The sequence below is a fragment of the Antechinus flavipes genome, chromosome 1 (assembly GCF_016432865.1).
Source record: "Antechinus flavipes isolate AdamAnt ecotype Samford, QLD, Australia chromosome 1, AdamAnt_v2, whole genome shotgun sequence".
Lineage (NCBI taxonomy): Eukaryota > Metazoa > Chordata > Mammalia > Dasyuromorphia > Dasyuridae > Antechinus > Antechinus flavipes.
In genome coordinates this window covers 244816961-244844167 of record NC_067398.1, presented here as the reverse complement: position 1 = coordinate 244844167, position 27207 = coordinate 244816961, and the positions used below count along the sequence as shown (strand labels likewise).

Sequence of the window (27207 nt, the reverse complement as noted above, 5' to 3'; positions counted from 1 at the left end):
GCTCAGATTGTTTGAATCTGCCTGTATTTTGTCTCCCAATTCCCCAGACTAATTAATGCATCAGAACAAAAGCGACATCTAAGTGGCCGCTGGCCGCAGATGTGCGATAGAAACAACTGTCTCTAAAAGGTTTGCAGACCAGCCCCAGACAGAACAAATTGCACCCTTCTGTCCATGGCGGAGTGCTGCCATTCAGCTGCTCTGGGATTTTCATTACCCAGCTCTCCCAGGGAAGGAGATGTGACATGTTTGCTTTGGGGGATTCTGAAGGAGAGCTGTGGGCATAAGCCCGCTCTGACTGGCATCTCCAGGAAAGAATGAGAGCTAAGATCAGGACATGGGTTCTTTGCAAAGGGCTCATTCTCAAAGTGACAAAGAGATCAGTCTGGAAGTCCATAATTTTATGTGTATCTAATCCCTATTCCAAGTTCATAATGAGAAACATGTTCTGGTGGAGTTACATGAGTTAAAAAAAAAAAGTAAAGTAAAGTAAAAGGGTATTTGGGGTTAGAGCCTGAATCAAGAGACTTTATGAAAAAGGAATTAGATTTATTCTCCTTGGCCCTAGAGAGCAGGGTTGAGAACATTGGATGGAACTTGAAGCTTAATTATATGAATACACTGTTAATTCTATGAATAATATATTAGCATGATATTAATTCCATTAATATAGTGTTAGTTGTATTAATTAGGTGGAGATATAAGTGGAATGAGTTGCTTTGAACTTGAGCCTCAAAACTGGGTTCCCCCTCAGAGGGAGTCTGAGCCAATATATTGGGTATATTTTTAAAGCAAAAGTGTCCAACATATGACCTTTTGCAGCCCACCACAATCCCAAGTGCTGTCCAAACCAGATTAATTGAAAATTAATTTGTAGGGCAGCTAGGTGATGCAGTGGGCAGAGCCCCAGCCCTGAAGTCAGGAGGACCTGAGTTCAAATAGACACTTAACACTTTCTAGCTATCTGACCCTGGAAGTCGCTTAACCCCAACACCTCAGGTGGTCAGAAGAGTGATTGATTTTTTAGCTTCAGAAATTCAGTCCATTTACCAAGTCAGAGAGGTTAATTCAATTTGATAAGCATTTATTAAGCACTTATTCCAGGCCAAGCATCTTAATAGGTGCTATGGATACAAGAATGGGTGTAAGGGAAGAACCACAATCCACCCTCAAAAATCTTAATTCTACTGAGTAATAAAACATATACACAGATAAGTAAAAATAAGATGGAGCAGCCTGGTATCAGAGTGAAGAGAGCATTGGTCTTGGAGTCAGAAGACCCAAGTTCAAATCTGACCTCAGATGCTTAATTAGCTATATGACTCTGGGCAAGCCACTTAACCCTGTTTGCCTTTATCTGCTAGACAAAGAAATGGCAAACCATTCTGATATCTCTGCCAAGAAAACTCCATAGATTGTAGGATCCATGGGGTCATGAAGAGTTGGACATGAACGAATGACTGAACAACAATAATAACAAATATACAAGATAAATATCATTATAGCACTCCAAAAGCCTATCACCCCCTGAAATATCTGTGGTTGTGTTCTCTGGAACAGTAGTTCTTAACACAAAATGGTGGCAGTCAGATGAAACGTATGGATCCCTTCTCAGAACAATGTTTTTACTACATAAGATTAAACTACATGGGATTACAAAGGCAAATGATTATTTCAATGTAGTTAAGAAAATATCTTTTTTTTTAAATTCATAGACCCTACTTTGTCTGTATCACAAAGAGATCATTAAAAAAAGGGAAAGGGACCCACACATGCAAAAATGTTTGTGGCAGCCCTTTTTGTAGTGCCAAGAAACTGGAAACTGAGTGGATGCCCATCAATTGGAGAATGGCTGAATAAGTTGTGGTATATTAACGTTATGGAATATTATTGTTCTGTGAGAAACGACCAGCAGGATGATTTCAGAGAGGTCTGGAGAGACCTACATGAACTGATGCTGAGTGAAATGAGCAGAACTGTCCACAGTGGCAACAAAATATGTGATGATCACCTCTGATGGACTTGGCTCTTTTCAACAATGAGGGGATTCAGACCATTCCAATGGATTTGTGATGATGGAGAGAGCCACTGAGGGGACTGAATGTGGATCACAACATAGTATCTGCACCTTTTTGGTTATTCTTTGCTTGCTTTTATTTATTTCTTTTTCATTTTTTTCTCCTTTTTGATCTGATTTTCTTGTGCAATATAATAAATGTGGAAATATGTATAGAAGAACTGCACATGTTTAATTGGATTGCTTGCTGCCTAGGGGAGGGGAGTGGGAAGAAGGGAGGGAGAAAAACTTGATTTTGCATGGGTGAACATTGAAAACTATTTTTGCATGTATTTTGAAAATTAATTGCTATTATTAAATTTTTTTAACTTAAAAAAAGAGAGAAAAAAAATTAAGTTCATAGACCCTAGGTTAAGAACCCTTGACCTAGAAAATGTTCATGGTATTTTATGGGTCTGCATTCTCTTTAATCTATAGTTTGCAAGTCCCTACTGATGATTTATCTTTCAGTAATCAACAATTACTGAAATGTCTTAAGTAAAGGAGCAACAAAACGTCTCTCTTATAAACCTAGGACCTATTTTCCTACAAACACACCCAGCACTGACTGACACAGAAGACCGCCATAGTGGTCCACACATTTGAGAACATCGTGGGACTGTCATGAATACAAAGGAGTAAATGACACCCTTGTTACTAACAGTCCCTAATGGACAGAGTTGTAATTTGCTTTTGTGGAGGGAGTGTTCTCAACCCCATCCCAGACCCCTGAGAAATAGAATTACAGAATGTGAAAGACATCAGGAGGCAGAGAAAATATCTTGTCCAAACCTCTCATTTTACAAAGCTTAGAGAATAAAATGTTTTCCCCCACTCCCAACATGATTCATAAAGAAATATATATTTTAAGAGTTAATATACATTTATAACCAGAAAAAATAAATCACTTAAATTTTTTTTTCTCCAAGTTACATAGCAAGTGAATGGGAAAAGTGGGATGAGAACCCAGGTGTCCTGTGTTAGAGCCCAGAGCTCTTTCCTCTACCCCAGGCTGCTTCCAGATGCTTACTCTATTTGTTCTACAATTGGTTCCAGCCTTAGAGACTAGATGGAGACCCGGCAACAACAAGCGGTATCACTTCCGACATCAGGCGCTCCCTTCACACTCAGACAGTGGGAAAATTCTGCCTTGAGCCAATTTCGCTGCGTAAAAAATGATTCCTCCCTTGGCTGTCAGAAGCTTATCACTCTGTGATAAAATAGGTTTTTCAGACTCTCTTATGCATGAAATTGCTGGCTTCGCTTTTCCTGCCTTATCTTAACTGATGGATATCAAAACCTGAGACTCTTTGGGGGCCGCGGACTCCTGATCATAAAGGGAGAATACGAAATGGTCTCTAAACGCTGCAAGACCCGTCTGAGTGTTCTTTTCCATCCAAAAGGAGAGGAAGGCGTCTTGAGACAAATCTGGGAGTCTAAATAAAGATGGGTTTAAACAGACCCCAGCCGTGAGCGAAGCGGAGCTGGCAGCCAGCTCCCCCCGCCCCCCGCTGCCGAAGCGCGAGCCCGGGGAGGCGGCGGAAGACGAGCCGTCGCTTAGGGGCCGTGACGTCGCCTCGCTAGGTGCGGCAGGCCGGAGGCTTTAACCCAGTGTCTCGCTAAGCTGCGGAGCGTACCATGTGAGAGGAGAGGAGGAGGAGGGCGGCCGATGTCGGTCTTTTCCCACTAATAGAGCCTCGGAAGACGCACAGTTCTCTCTTAGGTCCGACCTAAAGGCCGGTCTCCGCCGGTTGTCAGACTAGAATGACTGGGAAACAGAGTCGGGCGGCTCCCAGCAGCTCCAGACCTAGCGCGCGCCTCAGACGCTGCGCCCCCGGGCGGGGAGAAAATGGAGGTCTGGAGAGGGAGGGGGCGCCCCGAGACGGCGCGGCGGCTGCTTCCGAGCCCCGGCACAAGGCCCTGGCCGCCGCGGCGAGGCGGGACTCCCTGTGCAGGTAGAAAGCTGACTGCGCGAAGCAGCTTCCGCCTAAGCAGCAAATCGCCCAGGGCGCACGGCTCGGCTGGCCCCGACTCCTGAGGGCGCGGAGACCCCGAAACCTGGGGCAGCCCTGCGCTTCTCTCCCTCTCTCTTCTCCGCCCCTTCAATTAACTTCTCCTTCCCTCTTTCTTTCCCCTTCTTTCTCTTTCGCCGTTCCTTTTTCAGCCTCCCTCTCTCCTTCCTTTCTCTCCCTTTCCGCCTTTCTTTCTCCTTCCCTCTCTTTTTATGTCCCTCTCACTCTTTTCCCCTTTCCCCCTTCCCTCTTCCCCCCTCCCTCTCTCTTTCCCCTTTCCCCCTTCTCTCTCTTTTCCCTCTCTCTTTCCCCTTTCCCCCTTCTCTCTCTTTCTCCCTTCTCTCTTTTCCCTCTCTCTTTCCCCTTTCCTTTCTTTTCCTTTCCCTCCTTTCTCCTTCCCTCTCTCTTTTCCCTCTTTCTTCTTCCTCCCCTCTCTCTTCTTTCCCTCTTCTTTCTCCTTCCTTCTCTTTCCTATTCCCTCTCTTTTTTATTTCGTTCTTTCCCCCTTCCTATCTTTCTTTTCCTCTTTCTCCCTTTCTTCTTCTCTCTCTTTCCTCTCTTTTCCCTTCCCTCTCTCGTTCCCCTCCTCCATACTCCTCCCCCTTTCCCCCTTCTCTCTCTTTTCCCTCTCTCTTTCCCCTTTCCTTTCTTTTCCTTTCCCTCCTTTCTCCCTTCCCTCTCTCTCTTTCTCCCTTCTCTCTTTTCCCTTCCCTTTGTCTTCCTGGTTCCATCTCTCTTCACCCCTCCCCATACCCACTGCCCTTTAATTGAAAGACATAAATATAAATCATAGCCATTCTCTATGCATTGTATTCAGTTACTTCAGAGCCAAAGTAAGCCAAAGCCCTGATTCCAGAACTGATGCAGTCATTAATATTGAAGAAAAAGGAAATGGCATGGAGAGGCTTTGTTCGATTTCTGCCATATTAGGAGGGTAGGAGAGGCAGGGAATGATCTCAGTGAGAATAATCGAATGGAGAAAGGCATAACCCAAACGGGGAGGAGAGCGCTACAGAAATGAGATTTTATTTCCATAGCAGAAGAAAGTGTTTCATGAAGATCTGTTTGTTTGGGAGAGAAGAGAAAGCACCCACTGGGCTTCTCTGGTGTTTTCTTTGTCCATTCTAAGGAGAGGGCCCTTTTTCCTGGGAGGGTGAGCAGATGATCCTGAGACAGCCTTCCTTGCAGCCTGGGGTCTGCCCTGAGGATGCCGTCCCCACCAGACCCACGTATCCACGGAGGGTGGCTACATTTTCCTGCTGAGGTGGGACCTCAGGATGCGAGACCTCTGTGGGAGCTGTACTCTCCTTGGTGGGGGGAGTCTGCTCAGGGAAGCTATAGTTAGATGTTTCCACGGGCTCTGGTGTCTTGAGCTCCTTAGATGCATCTCCAACACTTCCAGCTTCCATTAAATGATCTGTGAAAGGTGGGTGGGAGAAGAGTAAGTTCTCTAAAACAACCTTTCCACTATGGGGACCTACTGACAATCACACCTGTCCTATGTTCCCTCACATGCTTGCTCTGAGAATACTGTTTAGAATTCACTCTGGAAAGCATTTAAAAAAAAAAAAAACAGCATAGTAAAAGAACACTGGCCCCCAATGTTCTTGACATTTTCTAGTCTCCTGACCTTGGTCTAATCAAGTACTTTCTTTGAATATCAGTGCTGTAATATATGAAAAGGCACTAGATTTAGAGGCAGAGAAACTGGTTTCAAATCTCACCTTTTCTACTTAGTACCCATGTGACATTGAACAAGTCACTTCCACCTTTTATTTGTAAAATTAGGCTTTGGGATTAGATTACCTTCAAGGTCACTTTCAGTTCTTAAATTCTCTGGGCCATGAAGTTGGAGATAATATTTATTTATACTACTTGTCTTATAGTAGGGTATGAGGATCAAATGACGGATGTTGGAGAGAGCCAGTTTTAGGATTCAGCCCTCACCCCTCTGACCCGGATTGGCCTGTGATCCTGAGCAAACCCCTCAGTTTCTCAGTAGTACAGTAGTACAAGCATCGGTAGGAGTTTCCTAATCAGGAGCTCAATGATATCATAATCCTAATATCAATGAAGTTATCAATAAAGGGACAGCTAGATGGTATGGTGGATAGAGTACCAGCCCTGAAGTCAGGAGCATCTGAGTTCAAATCTGGGCTCAGACACTTAATATTCTCTAGCTGTGTAACACAGAGTGAATCACTTAACCCAAATTGCCTCAACAACAACAAAAAAGAAAGAAATTGTCAATGAAATTACAGATCTAACCCCCAAAACTAAAAACAACTTGGTAAAGCCTTGACCTATGCGATTATCACAATCACTTATACTTGGAGAGCTCAATATTTAACTCTTTTCCAAGCAGAACTATTTTAGAACAGTGACGTCCATGGCTTTTATTGCGTAGCCCCTCAGAGCTTGTAGCAATAGCCTCCAGTCCCAGATGCTTTGGGCTAGCCAATGGTGATATGTAAGTCTCATCAAAGTCTCTGGTTTTCCTAAGCATCCTTGGGAAACCCCTGACTTGAAACGCCTCCATCTTTGAGCCAGGTATCTCTGCCTGTCTTGGCTGCTTCCAGATGGGAAAGATCTGGATAAGGAAAGCTCCAATGCCACCACAGGAACACAGGCTGAGGATTATCATTTGGTCCAGGACAAACATGGTGACCTGCTCTTGGATGATGTATTTGGGACCTGGGTCAATAAAACCTCCAACTTGATCTCTCTGAGCCTGTCAGGACCTTTGGGACTCCTTAGGCTAGGGGTTCTTAAGCATTTTAGTGCCAAGGGCCCCTCTGACAATCTGATGAAGCTTACGCCCTCCTCAGAATACAGTGGTTTTTTTGATTCTGGGGGAGTTGTGTGTGTTAGGGGGGCACCAGTGTTAAGCGATCCAGAATCATGAATCTAGTAAGTATGAACTGATCCTCCAGGGCCAGAGCTCTTTCCTGCACTATCTAATATTTTTGAATAATTGAAGGAAATTCTAAATTTCACTTAGAGATTAGTGGAAATGAGGATGTAATTTTTTGCCCATCCAACTTCATGGTCCCCTTCAAATCTATCCACAGGAGAATCTCTTTTTGTGGACCACAGGTTAAGGATCCAGGCCAATCTACTTATTTTATATAACAATGGTATGACTTTGGACTCTACTGATAATGAGATTGATTTAACTTTACTCAATCTTGGTCAGACCCTATCTAACCGTCTTCTCAGGTTTGGATGGGAGATAAATTCTCTGAATAGATTGCCCAAGGCTGGGTAACTTAGAAGTAAATGACATAATCAAAGTTCACTAGAATAAGCCCAGCCCCTCCTTCTCTCATTAATTGTTAACCAATCAGAGTTGATTGCCATCCTCAGACTCTCCAAGGGCACATAAACTGTGAGCCCAGCTGCCATCATTGTCTTTAGCATGGAAAAGTGCCAATGAACTTTTATTTTAAATGCTAGCCTTATTAATAAAGTGACTAATTATCCAGAAATTATGTCTCTCAAACTTTTTTAATGCCTCAGAGAAGTGATTTCTCACTTCCTTCCAGCTCTGAAATGCTGTTATTCTCCATTTAATGCAGCCTGAGAACACATGTTATTTTGGATATAATCAATGTACCCCTCTGGAGGACCAAGAAACAGAGCAGCAACCTCTGAGGGTATTTATCCTTTAGCAAGAGTCCTGGGAATAGGTCTGTCTGTGTGCATGTTCCTTCAGTTCAGTGGAACCTTCTTCCTGCTCCCTATTAAATTAATTTCTAAACGGGTAAATCAAGATCTTTAAAGGATTAATTCATCTTAAGTGAAAGGCAGACAGTATAATATGATGAATATATTGGTGATAGGCTTGGCATTGGGAAGATTTGAGTTCAAACCTATGTGAATCTAGGTATGTCAATCTCTTTGATTTTTAGTCTCTTTACCTGGAAAATGGGGCTAATAATCTACCTCACAGGGTTCTTGTGAAGGTCAAGTGAAAAAGCATAAGAAAGATACTATGCAAACATTAAGGTGTTAATAAGTTTGAGCTATTATTATTATTAAAAACACACATATACAAAACTGATCTCCCACACAAGCCTTGACTTTTTTTTTTTTTTTTTTTTGCCAATTATTTCAGGGCATTGCTCCAATGAAAAAAACCTATTTTATAGTCTTATATAATGTTATCCCAGAACTCATCAAGACAACTTCTTCATTTCAGATAGAAGGAAACAAGTCTGGTGCTACTTAGATGCAGAACAGAACTAGCTCCTCCATCCTAAAGTGGATATATTTGTAAATGAGTAATTGATAAACTAATCAGTAAATTAGTAAAGCTGGCAAATGAAATACTTTATAAATGTCGGTCTTTTGGTCTTTACTTTTGCTAAATAATCCCGTCCCCAGGCTGAGTGCTCTTAGGGGCCCCACTAGCCATAGGCCAGTCAGTCAAAGATTTGTCTAGTGCCCACTTTGTGCCAGGCAGCTAGGCGGTGCCGTAGTGCAAAGCGCACTGAGCTGGGATCCAGGAAGACTCATTTTCATGAGTTCAAATCCAGACTCTGGCACTTACTGGCTGTGTGACCCTGAACAAGTCACTTCACCCTATTTGCCTCAGTTTCCTCATCTGTAAAATGAGCTGGAGAAAGAAATGGCAAACGGCTCCAGCATCTTTGCCAGGAAAATCTCCAGTGGGGTTATGGAGAGTTGGTTACAACTGAAAGAACTGACCGTGTTTGGAGGGGCTTATGGTTAGTAAAGAAAGGGGGTTAATAATTAACAATGGAAAATGGACAAGTTCCCTAGTGGAACTCAGAATAAACTAGGAGAAAGTGACTGGCAGGTTAAATCCATGGAATTTACCTAAAAGAGTTAGCTATAACGAGGAGAAGGACACCGTGAGTCATGGAAGAGGAAAGACACCACAAGGCAGAGAACCATGGCGGGCTAACCCAAAAGGGATTCAGCAAAGCTGGCACGGGCCATGGACAGACTGATAGGGAAAATTTAACCTCGAGGGTTTGACATAACTTGGCTTTCTGATTGGATACAGTAAGGTGCTGTGCCCTTCCCTGCTTGCCTCAGGGAATAATCTTATCAATACTTCAGACTTTCTCTGCCAACCCTATCAGTGACCTAGGACCTCATCAATAATATCTAACATTTATATAGTGCTGGGAAATCTGGGCCAGTTTGTGGGCTAGACCAGCTTATTCTCAGGAGTTGCTAACACAGCCCATCCTGTTCCCACTGTCAACTATGATGGCAATTCAAGTTTTCCCTTGACTGTCTTTAAGACAATCTCAACAGTGAGGGAAAAAAAAAAATTTGGAACATAAGGTTTTGCAAAGGTGAATGTTGAAAATTATCTTTGCATGTATTTGGACAAATAAAATACTATTAAAAAGAAAAATCAACATCTCAATATACAATCTTGTCACTTATTAGATCCTGACTTTATTTCCCCTTCCTCTCTCCCTCTGAGACCTTATAAGTAAGTCATGTCTCCCAATAGCAAATTGCTCATTCAGTATGACTCTGCCTTGCTAGTTGTATTTGTTTAAGTCTGGGTGCTATTCACATAATAAAATAGCAAGTCTCTCCTACCTGTGATGGATGTCTCTGACATAATTTCTTTATGCCATGAATCAAATAATTATGCTCTCCCAAATGTATTTCATAAATCTTTTCATATTATAACTTCTGGTGCCTTTATTTCACTTCATATACACTACAGTGTAAACACTGTAAGGTTTACAAAGGTTATACAGATAGATGTATGTATGTAAATATATATAATATATATACATATTTGTATTCCCATTGGTTAGTTCTGCACATGGCATCTAAAGGTGATTGATAGATGCTTGTTAACTGGCAAACATACACATAATAATATATTAATACAGATATACATACACATGAATGCATATAATATATATGTATGTAGGTATTGTCTTCTGTGTTTGTGTATGTGTGCGTATACATTACACATGTGTATATGTCCACACAGGTCATGCAGTGGATAGAGTGCCATTCCTGTGGCACTCACCTGAATTCAAATTTGTCTTCAGATACTGATTAGCTGTGTGACCTTGGGCCAGTCATATAACTCTGTTTGCTTCAGTTTCCTCATCTGTAAAATGAGAATGTTAATAATAACACCTCCTTTCTAGGGTTGTTGTAAGGATCCAGTGAGATAGTAAAGCATTTAGCATAGTATCTGGCACATAGGCATTCTATAAATCCTAGCTATAGAGGGTGCGGTGGCTAAAGAGCTGTGTCTAGCCAGGAAATCTCATCTTCCTGGGTCCAAATCTGGCCTTAGATGCATACTACCTATGTGACCCTGGACAAGTCACATAATACTATTTGCCTCAGTTTCTTCATCTGTAAAATGAGCTGGAGAAAGAAATGGAAAACTATTCCAGTGTCTTTGCCAAAAAAACCACAAGTGGACACTCAGAGCCAACAGAATAACAATTATTTTTATGATTTCATTGGTGTGGGTAATTCTCTACTTGAAGACTCCCCTCACCAATACAGATGGACAGCTAGCTTTAGAAAGTAGCCTGCACTATATCCCAAAGAGATCTTAAAGGAGGTAAAGGGACCTGTATGTGCAAAAATGTTTGTAGCAGCCCTGTTTGTAGTGGCTAGAAGCTGGAAAATGAATGGATGCCCATCAATTGGAGAATGGCTGAATAAGTTATAGTATATGAATGTTATGGAATATTATTGTTCTGTAAGAAACGACCAGCAGGAGGATTTTAGAAAGTCCTGGAGAGACTTATATGAACTGATGCTGAATGAAATGAGCAGGACCAGGAGATCATTATATACGGCAACAACAATACTATATGATGATCAATTCTGATGGAAGTGGCTCTTTCCAACAATAAGATGATTCAGGCCAGTTGCAATGATCTTGTGATGAGGAGAGCCTTCTACACCCAGAGAGGACTGTGAGAACTGAGTGGTGGATCACAACATAGCATTTTCACTCTTTTTGTTGTTGTTCGTTTACATTTTGTTTTCTTATTCATTTTCTTTCCTTTTTGATCTGATCTTTCTTATGCAGCAAAGTAAGTGTATAAATATGTTTACATATATTGGACTTAACATATATTTTAACATGTATAACAGATATTGGATTACTTGCCATCTAGGGGAGGGGAAGGAGGAGGGGAAAATTTTAAAGGCTTGCGAGGGAACACAAGGCTATGCAAGGATCAATATTTAAAAATTATCTGTGCATATGTTTTGAAAATAAAAAGCTTTAGCAATAATAATAATAAAAGATCAGAGTAAAAAAAATATAGAAAGTGGCCTGCAGAGCTGAAAAATTAAGTGACTTGCACAGGATGATACCATTAATATGTATGGGAGATTTAAGACTCAAATTCAGATCTCTGACTCCAAGGTCAGCTCTCCAGAAATTTTGTTTTCATTGACCCCCTTTACCTTGGTGGCTTTTCTAAATACATCAATCTCAGGAGAGGTGAGTGATATGAAGCTGTAGGAATCATATAATTTCCAAATTAGAAGGGAAAACCCCTCCCACTGCCATTTACCTTCTCCTCCAGCTGTTAATTCTGATATGAATATTCACTTTAACCTTTGTTCACCTGAATGAACATGTAACTTGGGACCTTCTGCCTCCCTCAGACACCCAAGGCCCTTGGGGGCTACAGAAATGCAGAAATAAATCAAAATCCCCATGGGGTTCCAAATTTGTGAGGTGAATGTCATTATCTCCCCACACCCATGCACATGAACACAAACCATGCACTCTTTTGCTCCTATCAACTTTGTAACTAAGTTTGGGTTTTCCAAGTGTACCTTCATAGCTCCCCTGTCAGAATGATGTAATAAGGGGCCACCTTGAACCAGAAGTCCTTCCAGAGCCTTGTGGGAGGGAGGGAACTTGTCGGGGAGGGGCAGGGAAACCTAAGAATGCAAGCTAGTGTAGTTACCTACCCTCAGTGGAGGTCTGATCCCTCCCTGGCCGAGGCAGTTCTCCCTTCCTCCTGAGGAAGCAGGCCATGGTGATAAAAAAGCAGCAAAAGATAGTGCACACACACAGCCCCAGGATGGTGTAGACCAGAGCCGGCTGTCCCGGGTCCCCACTCAGCTTCTGGTCCAGTTGCAGCAGGGGGTCTGCCGTGGCTAAAACAGAGACACGGGTCATTCAGATAGGTGTGTTCAGGGGGCCTGAGAAGGATTCTGGCGCCACAAGGGGAGCCTGATATCCCAGGTAATACCTTAGGGTTTCCGGTCCCTCAGGTTGCCACTATTCTAGAGGTCAAAGCATGTGTTTGTACAGGGCTGGTGGGGAGGAAATGGAGCCCCAGGGGTCTTTACTTCAGGTCTTGGGACTCTACTCTTATTCGCTTTCATTTCTGCTTCTCAAGAGTAATTAGCAGATCACAGTGTGAGAAAGTGCCACGGGGCGTAATTATGTGTACAAATTGTTCCCATGATACCATATGGTTTTACATACATCATCTCATTAGATCTTCACAACAGTGAGTTAAGAGCTTTCATCACAAATTTACAGATGGGGAAACTGAGGCTGAGGAAGATTAAGTGGCTTATGCAGGATCCTATACCCAGGCAGGACTCTATCTACTGTCCTACCCAGCTTGCTTCTCTGCTTACAGCAAGTTGTCGGGAGCATGGTCAAAAGATAGATTTGGAGTAAGGGGATATGGGTAAGAACAGCTGCCAACAGAAAAACCCTTCCCATCACCCCAGGGGTCCTCAAACTTTTTAAATAGGGGGCCAGTTCACTGTCCCTCAGACTGTTGGAGAACTGGACTATAGTAAAAACAAAAACTTTGTTTTGTGGGCCTTTAAATAAAGAAACTTCATAGCCCTGGGTGAGGGGGATAAACGTCCTCAGCTGCTGCATCTGGCCCGCGGGCCGTAGTTTGAGGACCCCTGTAGAGTTCAGATTTGGGCTGAAGTCAAACTACCCAGAGCATCTCTAACCCAGACCTTGGGAAAGGGAGGAATTATGGGTAGGAGAGATTGATGCTGAAAGGCAAAAGTGGAAAAAGTGGAGAAAATGGTTGGGAGGTCATGCATGAACAGTTGAGGAAATTCCGAGCCAGAATCTGGAGCCCGGGACAAGTTATCAGAGGGAATGATTGCCCCCTTCCCTTTCCCTCTCCCTCGAAAGGATGATCATTTACTCATTTTTACAGCCCCCCCTCCCTTCCTTCTTGGCTTAGGAAACATTTGCCTTTGTTTTAAAGGGTTACTTTGTTTCTTAAGCTGGTATGTGTAGTAAACTGATCTACAGAAATGTTTAATTCTTACCAAAAGAAAAATAAAACCTTTCTTTATTCTAGAAAAGGTACCAAACATACTATTGCCATGCTTCCTAACACTGGGACAAAACTAGATTAGAATGTAATTAGGAAATTATTTTACGAAGTAAATAAAATTACAATAGAACACAGATAATGTTACTGTGTTTTCTAAATCTGTGATTTCTAAATTTCTAAATCTACTGTGATTTCTAAATCAATATGCCCCCTGCAGGGATCCTTACAGAGAGAACAGACACCACTGTGCTAGGGGGGAAAAAAGGTTTGGTTTGGACTAAATCTGTGGGGAAAGGCTAATTTAAAACCATTAGGCAAAGTGAAAGATAGTTTTGAACTATTTTAAGTCTAACAAAAAATTAGGGGTTCTTATAGCTCTAGAGATAAAATCATGAACTGATAATAGCAAGTTTTGAAAGAAATTTTTTAAGGGGTTCTTATAGCTCTAGAGATAAAATCATGAACTGATAATAGCAAGTTTTGAAAGAAATTTTTTTACTTTTCTTTTAACTAGAAGTCGCCACTTGTCATTTATAGTTTGGAGAAGTAAACCAAGGGCTTGGGAATAAGTTATTTAGAAAGAGACCCCGTAAGTCTCCGAAGGGGGAGGAGCTAGAGAAACCTCACCCACAAAAAGGAAGTGGGGAAGAGTGTAGGGAGCATGTTCAGAAAGTCCACTGATTAAGGTACTGGTTTGCAGCAGTCAAGAGTTCTTGGGCCCTCCTCCCTCAAGGCTTTCTCTCTAATCAGTCTGCCTTCTTTTCCTACTGCACCTCCCCCACCTCCCCTTGGTCCAGATCTAGGGCATTTCCAAGAATATCCTGGCCCTTCAAGAAAAAAAAAAAAAAAAAAAAAAACTTGGAGTCTGTTTCTCCTGGTTTAGGAGCCCCCCTCCTAAACTGGTGGGTGGCTGGTGGGATAGATACCCAAAATAACTCCTTCCCAGGTCCTCACACACAAGCCTTAGGATCATAGACCTAGAAGAATCCTGAGAGACTATCCAGTCCAGTCAACCCATTTCACAGATGACAAATGTTGATGCCCAACAAGGTTAAACAATTTGCTTAATATTATATAAATAATAATTGTTAGAAGCAGAATTCAAACCCCAGATCTTCTGCTCCAGAAGCAAAAATCTTTCTACTGTACCACATTGCCTTTTCTTAAACAAGTATTTCTTTAAACACTCAGGTTTCTTTTTTTACCACTCACCTCTATTTTACCCTTATTAGTCACCTGTTATTATTAGTCTTCATTATTAGTCATCTGTTTGTTAACCCCTCTTTCATCAGTGCACATGCACCTAGTTTCCCCTGGCTCTCAACTGGTATGCACTCACTTGCTGACGTTGATCCTTAAGCAAGAAAGAAGAATACACTGAGGAAGTTAGGAAACTCAATAGAGTACTGGGTAGCCAGGTGGTAATGTGGATAAAGCACTTGACATAGAGTCAAGAAGATCTCAGTTCAAATCCTGACATACAGATCACTTAATTCAGATTCTTCATCTGTAATATGGGGATAATAAATATTATATATGTAATTATATGTCTGTATTATACATATAATATACACAATTATACATGTAATTATATGTTCTACATAATTAATTAACATATATGTAATATATAATAGCTTTACTCCAAGTTTGCTTTAAAGGTCAAATGAGAAGAAAATTTATAAAGCACTTTTCAAACCTTACTGGTTCAATCATGTCTGACTTCGTGACCCCATTTGGAATTTTCTTGACAAAGATACTAGAATGGTTGGCCATTTCCTTCTCTAGATCATTTTCCAGATGAGGAAACTGAGGTGACTTGCCCAGGATCATGAAGCTAGTAAGTAGGTGTCTGAGATCAAATAGGAACTCAGGAGTTTGAATCTTTTTGACTTGAAGCCTGATGCTCTATCCACTGCGCCACCTGGCTGCCCTAGACGAACGTGCAATATAAATGCTCAATATCATTAGAAAGTACTTCTGGACTGGAGGTCAGGAGGCAGAACTCTAGTCCCGGTTCCCTAAATAAGCATCTGGGTGACCCTGAGCAGATCCCTCTCTCTGTTTGGACCTCAAAGGGGCACAGGCCTGACTTTTTTTGGCCGGGGGAAGAGGGGAAGAGGGGAAAAGAAAATGGCATTCTTATCTTCATCACCACACCCCTGTCCTCATTCACCTGATTTACCCAAGATGCCTCGGATGCCTGATTACAACACTGCGTCCTCCCCTTGATATTTCCCTGGGGGAGAAACTTGGAGCAGACTGTGATGAAAAAGCTGTGACTCCTCAGGAGCAGAAGCCACAGTCTGGAAGGAAATCGTGCAAGTGGGAGGAAAGAAAGAACCCTTTGGGTGGGGAAGGCTTGGGAATGTGCAGAACCGGGAACTTGCAGCAAGAACCACCCTATTTCCCTGTCTCACGGTAACAGGACAAATGGCAGCTAAGCTTTCCAGACACTTCATTGCCAAGCTTCCAGGATCCCATTCCTGCCCACAGGAGAGTCCAAAATGTCCTCTGTTTCATATCCGTTCCATGCATTAAAGCAGGAAAACTGTCCTGCTCTTTAACAGGAGTTGGGGAGTGGGTGGGGAGACCTCAGCAGGAATGCTTTCTAAAATCCTTCCCAGGAAGGGACACCATTTTTTCCCCAATAAGTACCACAAGAGGGCAGTAGCTTCCAGCTTTTGACATCCATCTTCAAACTTTTTGGAGGGGCAAGAGATACTGCTTCTTCTGAAGACCATGAATTGTTTCCTTTAAGGCCTGCTGGCAATTAAAACACCAGCCTCGAGTTAGATCTTCCATTTTCCTGGTTGCATCTGGCTTTCTGCTCCCCTCCATTCCCAGCCAGCTGCAGCTCTTTGAGAAACAATAGGAAATAATTGGAAGAAATAGTGCCGGCCTTGCTTGATGGCCTCCAGAAGGGACCATAGGATCAAAACTAGAAGGACCCCCTCAATCTACAGGAGAGAAAAGGAGGCTCCTTTCCCTTGGGTGAACCCAAGGTGTGACCTTGCAGCTCCACTTCTCCAAACTTGTGTTTCTTCATCAAAGGGAGATGCAGATGGAAAGTTGGCACTAAATGTAGGAAGGCCTGGGTTCAAATCACATAATTTTCTTAAGACTAAAAATTATCAAGGAGTTGAAGCCCAGTCTTGGTAGAAGGGGTTTTCTCACTGAGAGTGTCCTATGCCAATGAAATCAAATATCCACTGGAAAATTCCATCTGCATCCAGAGAGAAAATTATGGAGACTGAATGTGGACTGAAGGATACTAATTTCATCTTTTATTGGGGGGAGGGCTGCTCTTTCTTTCTTGTGATTTTTCTCTTTTGTTCTGATTTTTTTCCTCACAACTAATATGAAAATATGGTTAAAATGATTGTATATGATAATCCATATCAGATTGCTTGCTGCCTCGAGGAGGGGGGAGATAAGGGAAGGAGAGAGAAAAATGTGGAGCTCAAAAAAGTGAATATTGAAAACTATCCTTACATGTAATTGGAAAAAATAAAATTCCATTGTAAAGTTAAAAGAAAGGGAAAAAGAAAAAGAAAAGGAAGAAAGAGATAGAGGAAGGAGGGAGGGAAGAAGGAAGGAAGGAAGGAAAGAAGAAAGGTAGGAAAGAAGAAAGGAAGGAAATAAAGGAAGAAAGAGTGAAAAAAGAAAGAAAGAAATCATCTAGTCTAAAATTAACACCTTGTATTTGAATCTTGCCTCTATTACATACTACTTATATGATCTTGGGCAAGTCACTTCCCTCTCTGGGCCTCAGTTTCCTCATCTGTAAAATCAAAGAGTTGAATAAGAACGGAGTTCTTAAGCTTTTCTGCATCATACACTTTTTGGGCAGTCTGGTGAAACATATGGGCCCCTGCTCAGGACCATGTTTTTAAAATAAAATACAGTGAATTACAAAGGAAACTTATCATATTGTTATGATTTTACCCAAATCAAAAAAATCAAATCTCAGTTAAGAATTCTAGATCTGAGAATTTGAAAAGCCTTCTAGCCCAACCTCAGATCTAGGTTACTATTTCATTTGTATATTACCATGAGGTCAAATTCAAATCATATTATATAATTTTATGAAGATGAAATCAAGTTAATAATAATAACAATAATAGCTGATGTTTCTATAGCATTTTCAGGTTTGTAATCTACAAATATCTCATTTTAATAATAATAATATTAACTAGTATTTATATAGTACCTAGTGCTTTATAGATATTATCTCATTAGATTCTCACAACAATTTTATTATTCTCTAGTGTTTATTAGCACAGTAACTAGCACACTGCTTAATAAATGTTTTTGAATGATCTCCCCATTTTACAGTTAAGGAAACTGAAATAAAAAGGCTTGTGCAGAGTCATAATTATTTAGTGTCTCATGAACCAGATCTGAACTTGAGGTCTAGAAATCTTGATACCATTTCACTGCTTTTATTTCATCCTTGAAATTATTCTCATTTAACCCTGGAAAGTAGGTGCTATTATTATTTCCATTTTACAGATGAAGAAGCTAGGCAGAAGTTAAGTAACTGATGGAGTTTGTGCGCAACACTATCTACTGTACCACTTATCTACCTATAAATTATAAATTATTATCAACAGCAAGTCCAGCCCTTGATAAGGAAAGAAAATGGGAAAGACAGAGGTACAGAAGTAGATGTATTTTTTGTATATCCAGCTCGTGACTCCTTTTTACCTGCTGGCCACCTCTCTGAGTGACCAGTGTAGAATGGAAAGCAAGCGTGCTGGTTACTTATAGGTGTCAGCATTCAGGGATAGGTTCTGGGTATCCATTCACTTGCTACCTTGGGGTTTAGGGCAAGGAAACTTTCCCTTTCCAAGTGGGACTGAAAATAGCCATCATGGCCCACAGGGCAATGGAAGGATGGGATTATTGCCAGAGAAGGGCAGACTTGTAGAGGAATGAACATGGTAGTCAAGAGGAGAACCAATTTCTAAACCTTTTTCTAAAATGCAGCTTTTCTGCATCATAGACTTTTTGGGCAGTCTGGTGAAACATATGGGCCCCTGCTCAGGACCATGTTTTTAAAATAAAATACAGTGAATTACAAAGGAAACTTATCCTTTTTGTGGCCACCATGTGATAGAATCTTACCGCTGGAACTTTCAGACAACACCTAGTCCTTCCCTAACTTCAAACAAGACCACACCTAAGCCAGAGGGGTGCTTAGTAGCCCCCAAACTTCCTGTTTACAACCCAACTCCCCTGCAAGAGGCTTGTTCTCTAAAGCTTCTTAAGAAAGAGAGTGGTACAAGGAAGCAAATAAAGATGGAAAGTTATGAATATAATGACTTCTATTATTATATAAGCTTTCTTGAAATAGAAATTTTTTATTACACATTTTGAATCTTCCTTAATGCTGAGCATATGACAATGTTTTTTGTTCTATTTAGTTTTTTTCTTATTTTGCATCTAAATTTTAAATAAATAAATATTTTTTTTAAAAGAAAGAAAGTGAAAAGGAGAAAGAACAGCTTATTCAAACTAAGGCTTTGAACTGGTCAAAAAAAAAAAAAAAAAAAAGCCTGAAAAAAGGAAAAAGATGGAATCAGGAAAAAATGTTTTTTCTGGACTTCATGTCCTCTAAATGGCAAATAGCTATTATTATCCATATGTACCCAAGGATCAAAGGCCTAGAAGTGGAAAAGACTTTTTAAAATTTTATCTTATTTTTGGCAAAACAATTGAGGTTAAGTGCATTGTCCAGGGTCATACAGCTAATAACTCTTAAGAATCTGAGGCTCCTCCTCAGTCCAGACCCAGTGCTCTATATTGTTGTACCATGTAGCTACCCCTATGAAAAAGACTTTTGAAGTCATGGAATCCAATCCGTTTCATAGATGAGATAACTGAGCTCCAGCAAAGGAGATGCAATTTTCCCAAAGTCAGTCAGGCAAAAAAATGATAGAGCAGAGATTTAAACTCAGCTTCAGACTCCCACTCTAGTTCTTCTTTCATTTCAGCATATTAGTTATACAGTCTATGCCATACAATTTTGTTGTTATTCAATCATTTCTGATTCTTCATAATCCTATTTGGGATTTTCTTGATAAAAATAGTAGAATGGTTTGACTTTGCCTTCTCCAGCTCATTTTACAAATGAAGAAACTGAGGCAAACAGGGTTAAGTGACTTTTCTGAGGTCATATATCTAGTCTAAGGCTGATTTGAACTCTAACTCTGGGCCTGGAATTCTGTTTTCTGTACTACCCAAATGTCCTGGGTTTCATATAACTCTAATCTCTTGGCTAAATATATCCCCCTATATACATTACCAGCATCAAATTGAATATGGCTGAAAAGGAATACATTATGTTCTTTGTTTCCTCCTAAATTCACTCTCTTCCTAAATTTCCCTATTTCTATTTAGGGTAACTTTACTCTTTCATTCACCCAGATTCATAACCTTCAGGTTATCCTCGACTCTTTCTTCTCCATTGCCACCGCTCCCCCCACTCCTCACATCCTCCATATAGCTGGTATTTATAAAAATCATTAAAGATTTGTAAAGCTCTTGACAAATATTTTCTCATTTGATCCAAACAACAACCCTGGAAGCTAAGTGCTATTGTTATACCTATTTTACAGGTGGAGAAACTGAGGCAGACAGAAAGTAGCTTGTCCAAAGCCACGTAGCTTGTGAATATCTGAGGCAGAATTTGAACTCAGATCTTCCTGACATCAGACCCAGTGTTCTATTTGCCTATCTGGCTTATAATAAATATTCAATCAATTGCCAGATCATGTGGATTCTATCTCAACAATATCTCTTACATCCATCCCCCTCTCTCTATTTGCATAGGCTTTTATTATCTTTTGCCTGTACTAGTAAAATAGTGTTTGTCCCCTCTCCCCACTCTCTCCCTCTCTCCCTTTCTCTTTCTAAATCTCTCTCTGCCTCCCTTTCTCTCTCCCTTTCTCTTTCTCTCTCCTACCCCTCTTTCTCTCTCTAATAATAGTTAGTTAGTGGGGCTCCCATTCTCCTTCTCTAATAAATCCTCCACACAGCTGCCAAAAATAATATTACTAAAATGCCCATTTAACAATCAGGGATCCTCAAACTACGCCCGTGGGCCAGATGCGGCAGCTGAGGACGTTTATCCCCCTCACCCAGGGCTATGAAGTTTCTTTATTTAAAGGCCCACAAAACAAAGTTTTTGTTTTTACTATAGTCCGGCACTCCAGCAGCCTGAGGGACAGTGAACTGGCCCCCTATTTAAAAAGTTTGAGGACCTCTGATTAACGTCATTCCCATATACAAAAATCTCAATGACTCCCTATTGTCCTAGGATAAGTACAACCTGTTCAGCTTTTGGTAATATGCCTCCCACCTTCCTTTCCAGACATTTCACATTATTCCTCTTCCTGTATTCTATATTCCTGCCAACATGGCCTAGGTACTTCTCCCATATTTCAATATTCCATCTCTGGCCTGGAATGTACTTCCTTCTCAATTCCAACTCTTGGAATCTCTGACTTTCTTCCGGACTCTGCACGAGAGCCATGTCTCATAAGAGTCCTTTCCTGATACCCTCAATAATTAAATATTCTCTCACTGCTCAGATTCCTTTATGTTTACTCATTTGTGTACCAATCATTCCTATACATGTCCATGTCATTTCTCTCTCTCCCTTGAGGGCAGAAAAGTTCTCTTTCTAGGTATCACCAGTACCTAGCCCAGTTGTCTTCTACATAACAGAATTTTAATCATTGCTTATTTAACTGAGTCGACCTTCTGCAACAATTATTGAAGTAAAAACAATTATTTTTATTATATTAATAACCAATTTTATAAACAGGACCCATTTCCCTTCATTCAAAGCAAAGGCTCTTAGAAGATATTTCTGACCTTACCTAGAGAATTCACCCCACTCACATCAACTACTGTAGGTGAATTCCCGTCCATTGTGTTCTGTTTGTGTATGACTGGGGGAGAGAATAGATTGTGTGGTCTGGGTAGAGATGAATCTCTTTGTCCAAGAAAAATGTGATCAGAGTCCCATCCCCTAACCCTTCATTAGAATGAGCCCACCTTTCATTATAATATTCATTCTCTCATTAATTGTTAACCATTGAACCTTGATTTCCATCATCAGGGACAACCCCTTTTTCAAAGGTATTCATTATTCAAGTGGTCTCCAAGGGTTTGGTTTTTGGTTGTCAAGAGAAGCCACTGACCTCAGTTTATTGATTACTTACTAGCCATAATTAATAAATTGATTACTAATTATCCATAACTCTTCTACTCAGAAATTTTTATTTGTCCCAAAGGAATGGGAAGAAGTGAGAGAGAGAAGTGTTGCTCTGGGATCTATTCTCCCTCCCCTTCTCATCCATCTTTCTTTGATGCTGTAGGCTGCTTTGTTGTTTGAAGTCGATAACATTCATCTATTTACAGAACCCTATAAATCTTTGTTTCACATCTGATAACACATTTCTCTGCAAAGGGAACAAAGGGAGGCATTATAGGATTTAGGAGGTTGCTCTAAAACTCTAGCATGGAGGAAGATTTTCAGCCTTTCAGAAGTTTTGTACCCAGGGGCCAGATCCTGTTTATTTCTGGCTAGTGTTTGGCAGGGAACTGGAGGAAATTGGAGCTGGGGTCTTGGGTTAACATTAAAAGCAACTTTCTTAAGAAAGTGAGAAGGAACAGTGGCTGCCATCCCAAACCCAAACTATCCTTTTGATTAAATCCTTTGCAAAGAGTTAGCCCTGGGGTAAAATCTCCTTTGAGTCTTGCCCATCTAGTAACCTAACACCTGGAAGTCCCCCGGGAGTATCCAAAGATTGTCGAGGGGAGAGGAGACTGGGGGCACGGGCTCCATTACCCACTGAGGACATGCCTTTCCAAATTACTCCCTGGGTCCCTCTAAATCACCCTGCGAGTCCTCTTCAGTCAGCCCACCCAGTCCCAGCTTCCATCCTTCCCAACAACAATAACAAATCATATTTCGATCTGCCTAAATGTTTACAAAACTCTTCACTCCAAATGAGTAAGATTAATGGTGCAGGTAACATTTTTCTCATTATGGCGATAAGTTGTAGTTTCATCCATGTACCATTAAAATATAAACTACTTAGGGGCAGCTAGAGGGTGCAATGGATAGAGTGCTGGACCTGAGTTCAATTCTGATCCCAGATCTTTAACACTTCCTAACTGTGTGACCTTGGGCAAGTCATTTAACCCCAATTGCCTCAGGAAAAATAAAAAGCTCCAAGATAGCAGAGCCTTTTTGCCATTTTTTCTAACCCAGTGCCTTTTACATAATAAATATTTAATTGGTACTCGTTCACTGATAGATGGATTTAGGGAACTCCCAGTGAGGAAATTTCCTTCATTTATGCAATTTATCCTCTTCTTGGGTAACCTGGGGTACCCAGAGGCTTAAATGACTTGCTTGGACATTACACCCAAAATGGGCCTCAGGCAAGTCTTCCTGAATGTGAGACCAGCATTTTCTTCACTCTGCCATAGCTGGATCTCATTATCCCCTTTTTACAAAAGAAAAAGCCAAGAGAGAAACTCATTGACCTGGCCATAGCTAAATAGTTGGTAAATGTCAGAGCGGAATTAGAACTCAGATCTTTGACTCCAAAACCAATAGTGTGCTTACTGCACCATGTGGTAACATTCTACCTCCAACTAGCTACTTGTAATAAGAAATCTCCTTTGTGAAAAGAGGTGTTTTATTTTTTAAAAAATGGCAGATAGTGTCTATCAACTGCTCCTACTATTGGGAGTAATCACTTCACGTTTGTGCATGTACAAATGAATGAATGAATCATAGTTCAGGGACCCCAACTTGGAACCTTTATCATGGAATCACAGGTCACAGTTTTACATTTGATGCGAAACTTGGAAATCAGTCAGTTGGATCATCTTATTTGACTCTGAGGAAACTGGAACCCAGAGAGGGCAGATCATATAGCTTAGTCCTGGTGAGCTTCTGCTGAGGTCCTGATCCACCCACTGATGGGGGATTTTCTCCACTCTTTCTATCCACCCCAGAAAACTACTTCTAATGTCTCACGCGCAGGCCCCAGACTAGCCAAAATCCCCAAATAGGAAGCATTTGTAAGGTGACAGTGACCTCCTTCTCTGAGGCAACCTTTTATTTATATTAGCTGGGTCCTTCTGCTTTACACTTTCAAACTTCTGAGGATTTGCTTAGCCAGATCTTTTTCTTATCGTAATATTATTATTATTATAAATAAATAGAATCTATATGGACTTTAAAATTTGCAAAATGCTTTACAAATAGTATCTCTTTGGAGTCTTACAACAATCCTAGAAGATAGGTTTTATTATTATCCCCATTTTCTAGATGAGGAAACTGAGAGAGACTGAAGCTAAATGATTTGGTCAGAGTTACATAGCCAGTAAGTCTCCATGGTTTTATTTTAACTGAGTCCTCCCTTCTCTCTTGACTTTGGAGCAGTTAGGTAACTCAGTATATAGGGCACTGGATGTAGAATCAAAAAGACTCTTTAGAATCAAAAAGACTCTTTTTCATGAGTTTGAATCTAATCTCACACACTAGTTGTGTGACCCTGGGCACCCTGCCCAGTTTTCCTCAGTTTCCTCATCGGTAAAATGAGATGGAGAAGAAAATGGTGAATCATTTCAATGTCTTTGCCAAGAAATAACTGAAATAACCAAACAACAGTCTTCTCACTCTAGGTCATGACCCAACCAAAAATCTTCTCTTTTCTTTAATACCACCTCTGGTTCTTTGAATTGCTTCTCTATGTTCTTCCTAGTTCAGCTCATCATATATGCCTTACACTTCTATAATCCCGACTCCAAGGTGGTCTCCCTGGTTCTCATCTTTCCAATCCTCCCTCCACAAACACATCTTTCTGAGGAACAGATCTGATCAAAAAAAAAAAGATAGTTCTATTGTTTTGGGAATAAAATACAAATTCCATCACTTGGTACTTAGAGGGTTCTATAATTTGTCTCTGTCCTACCTCCCCAACTTTATTTCAGGTTGGACGTTACCACAATTCCAGCCCAAGTGGGCTACACTCTATTCTCCAAAGTCAGTATTTCATCCCCTACCTCTGTATGTTTCTACTAGACTATGGCACTTGCTCTTCATTTCTGTTGCTTAGAATTCTTATTTCCCTTCCAAATTAGACATCTTGCCACTTCCATGAAATCTTCCCTGAGTCCCTCTCTCCCAATCAATATTGTTATTTGACTCCAGTTTTCCTTATACTATGTTTCTTTGTGTATATATATTATATATATTTATATATTTTATTCTCTCCAATTTGAATAGAATATAAGCTCTTTCAGAGCAGCAATTTTTATATTTTGTCCTTTTATTCCCATTGTATTCCCAGCATCTAGTTCAGTGCTTGGTATATAGTGATTATTTCCTGAATGGAAATGAATATGGTACCAATTCCATTTCCCTCACCATACACTCAATCTCTCCTTCATGCCTGAAACATTCTTCCTTCTCCACTCTATTTATGTCCCTGACTTCCTTTAAGTCCCAAATAAAATCCCATTTTCTATGGGAAGCCTTCCCCAACCCCTCTTAGTTCCAATGCCTTCTCTCTGTTAATTATTTCCTATTTAGCTATATAACTGGCTTTGTATCTGTTTGTCTGTTGACTCCCCAATTAGTTTATAAGTTCTTTGAGAGCAGGAATTGTCTTTTGCCTCTTTTTGTATCCCCAACATTGAGCACAATGCCTCACATATATCACCTCACACATAACATGATAAATGTTAATTGATTGATTGGTTTATCTTGATTAACCTTCTTTGGACAAATTCCAACAGGCCAGAATCTTTCTTAAAATGTGTTACCCTTAGTGGAACATTATTCTCCAGAAGACGGTGTGGTTGGTGGAGGGGGAATTGGCCATAAAATCTTAAGACTGGGTTTGAAATCCAGCCTTGTGACTATCAGTGCAATACTGGACAAATCACTTGGCCTCCATCTCCATCCCAACCCCCATATTATATTTGGATACTTTGATGCTCGAACCCCTCTCTCATCCTGATTTTTGATTTTTCCTTGTTCAATGACTATTTCCCTTGTGCCTAGAAACATGATCAGATCTTCTAAAAACTTTGATGCAATTTTATCAATCTTTCAAATTGTTATCTAATATGTCTCCTTATCTGTTGTTGTTGAGTCATTTCAGTCATGTGTGATTCTCTGTGATCCCATTTGGGGTTTTCTCAGCAAACATACTGGAGTAGTTTGCCATTTCCTTCTCCAGCTCATTTTACAATGAGGAAACTGAGGCAAATAGGATTAAGTGATTTACTCAAGGTCACACAGCTAGGAAGTATCTGAGACTAGATTTGAACTCAGGAAGAAGTATCTAACTCACTGCTCAAGTGTCCTTTTTTAAGTCCTAACAAACTCAGAAAAGTCATCTACACTTTCCACCTCCCACTTTTGGACCTCTCAATTTCTTAATCTGTTGCAAGCTGGCTTTGGGCTTGATCACTCAAATGAAACCTTTCTCTGTCTCTTCCGTTTTCCTTATACTATTTTTTTTGCATGTATGTTTTATTCTCTCCAACTTGAGTAGAATATAATTGAAGGAAGCAACTTTTATATTTTGTCTTTATATTTCCAGCACCTAGCACAGTGCTTGGTATTTCTTGAAGGGAAATAAACATGGTATGAATTAGAGTTCCCTTACCATACATATTTACTGGTTCATCATCTAGGTCCCATCCCCTTGGTATAGGCAAACTGCAGGACTCCCTCCTAGGTCCTTTTCTCTCTATATAAGCTCTGTCTCGTTAATCACATCTATTATCATCTGTATCATATTACCACTATATCTATAACACTTCCTGGGCTCTAATCCTCCATCACCATCTGAGTACTGAACATTTCCAATTGGATGCCTTATAATCAACTCAAATTCTACTTGTTCTTAACAGAACTCATTATCCTCTTCCTATAATAACAATAGTCCCCTTTTATATCATTTTTTTTTTTTTTTTTGCTGAGCAATTGGGGTTAAGTGACTTGCCCAGGGTCACACAGCCAAGGAGTGTCTGAGGCCAGATTTGAATTCAGATTCTCCTGACATCTGGGCTGGTGCTCTACCCACTGTACCACCTAGCTGCCCCTTTTATATCACTTTTTAAGGTTCTCAAAGAACGTTACAAACATTATCTCCTCGGGGATTGACAACAACCTTGAGAAATAGATCCATAATTATCCCCATTTTACAGATGCGGAAACTGAGGCAGATAGAAATTAAATGATTTGCCCAAGGACCCATAGCCAGAAGGTATCTAAGGCAGAATTCAGACTCAAGCCTTCCTTGACCCCAAGTCTAATGTGAGTTTGAATCTGTAATAGTTTCCCCAGTAACCCTTCAGACAAAATACAAGCTCCTCCATTTGACTTTTAAATCCTTGTGCAAGCTGGTTCCAGACTACTTTTCCAGATTAATTACACTCTACATTCTAATTATATCAGCTTCTTGATATTCCTCATATACTACATTTCTTCTTTCATATTCATGCCTTCACATAACCATCAGGTGCCCAGTATATATTCCATCCACCTTCTTCCTAGAATCCCTACCTGCCTTCAAAGCTCATCACAAGGCCTTCTTCCTACAGGAATCTGATTCTAATTTATTCCAGGTGCTCCAGAAATCATATCCCTCCCAGAATAATTTTCTGTATTTTTTGTTTGTGTAAAGTGTTGAATGAGTCAATCAATCCAATCACCTTCCTCTATTTATAGCAAATGACAAGGTGATTCACCCTTATACCTTTGTCAGGTAAGAAGAATCCATCA

At 40.6% G+C, this 27207-nt stretch overlaps 1 protein-coding gene across 1 annotated transcript in view; it reads right to left on the bottom strand.

Annotated features, from left to right (window-relative positions):
• Positions 1–5078: 5078 nt before the first annotated feature.
• Positions 5079–27207, bottom strand: part of TNFRSF13B (TNF receptor superfamily member 13B) — a 36522-nt gene continuing 14393 nt past the window's right edge. Inside the window, exons 4-5 of the mRNA XM_051999467.1 lie at positions 12028–12216; positions 5079–5485 (exon numbers count right to left, since the gene is read on the bottom strand). Coding sequence (XP_051855427.1) covers positions 5193–5485; positions 12028–12216 — 482 coding nt within the window. The 3' untranslated portion in view covers positions 5079–5192. The remainder of the gene's footprint in view (positions 5486–12027; positions 12217–27207) is intronic.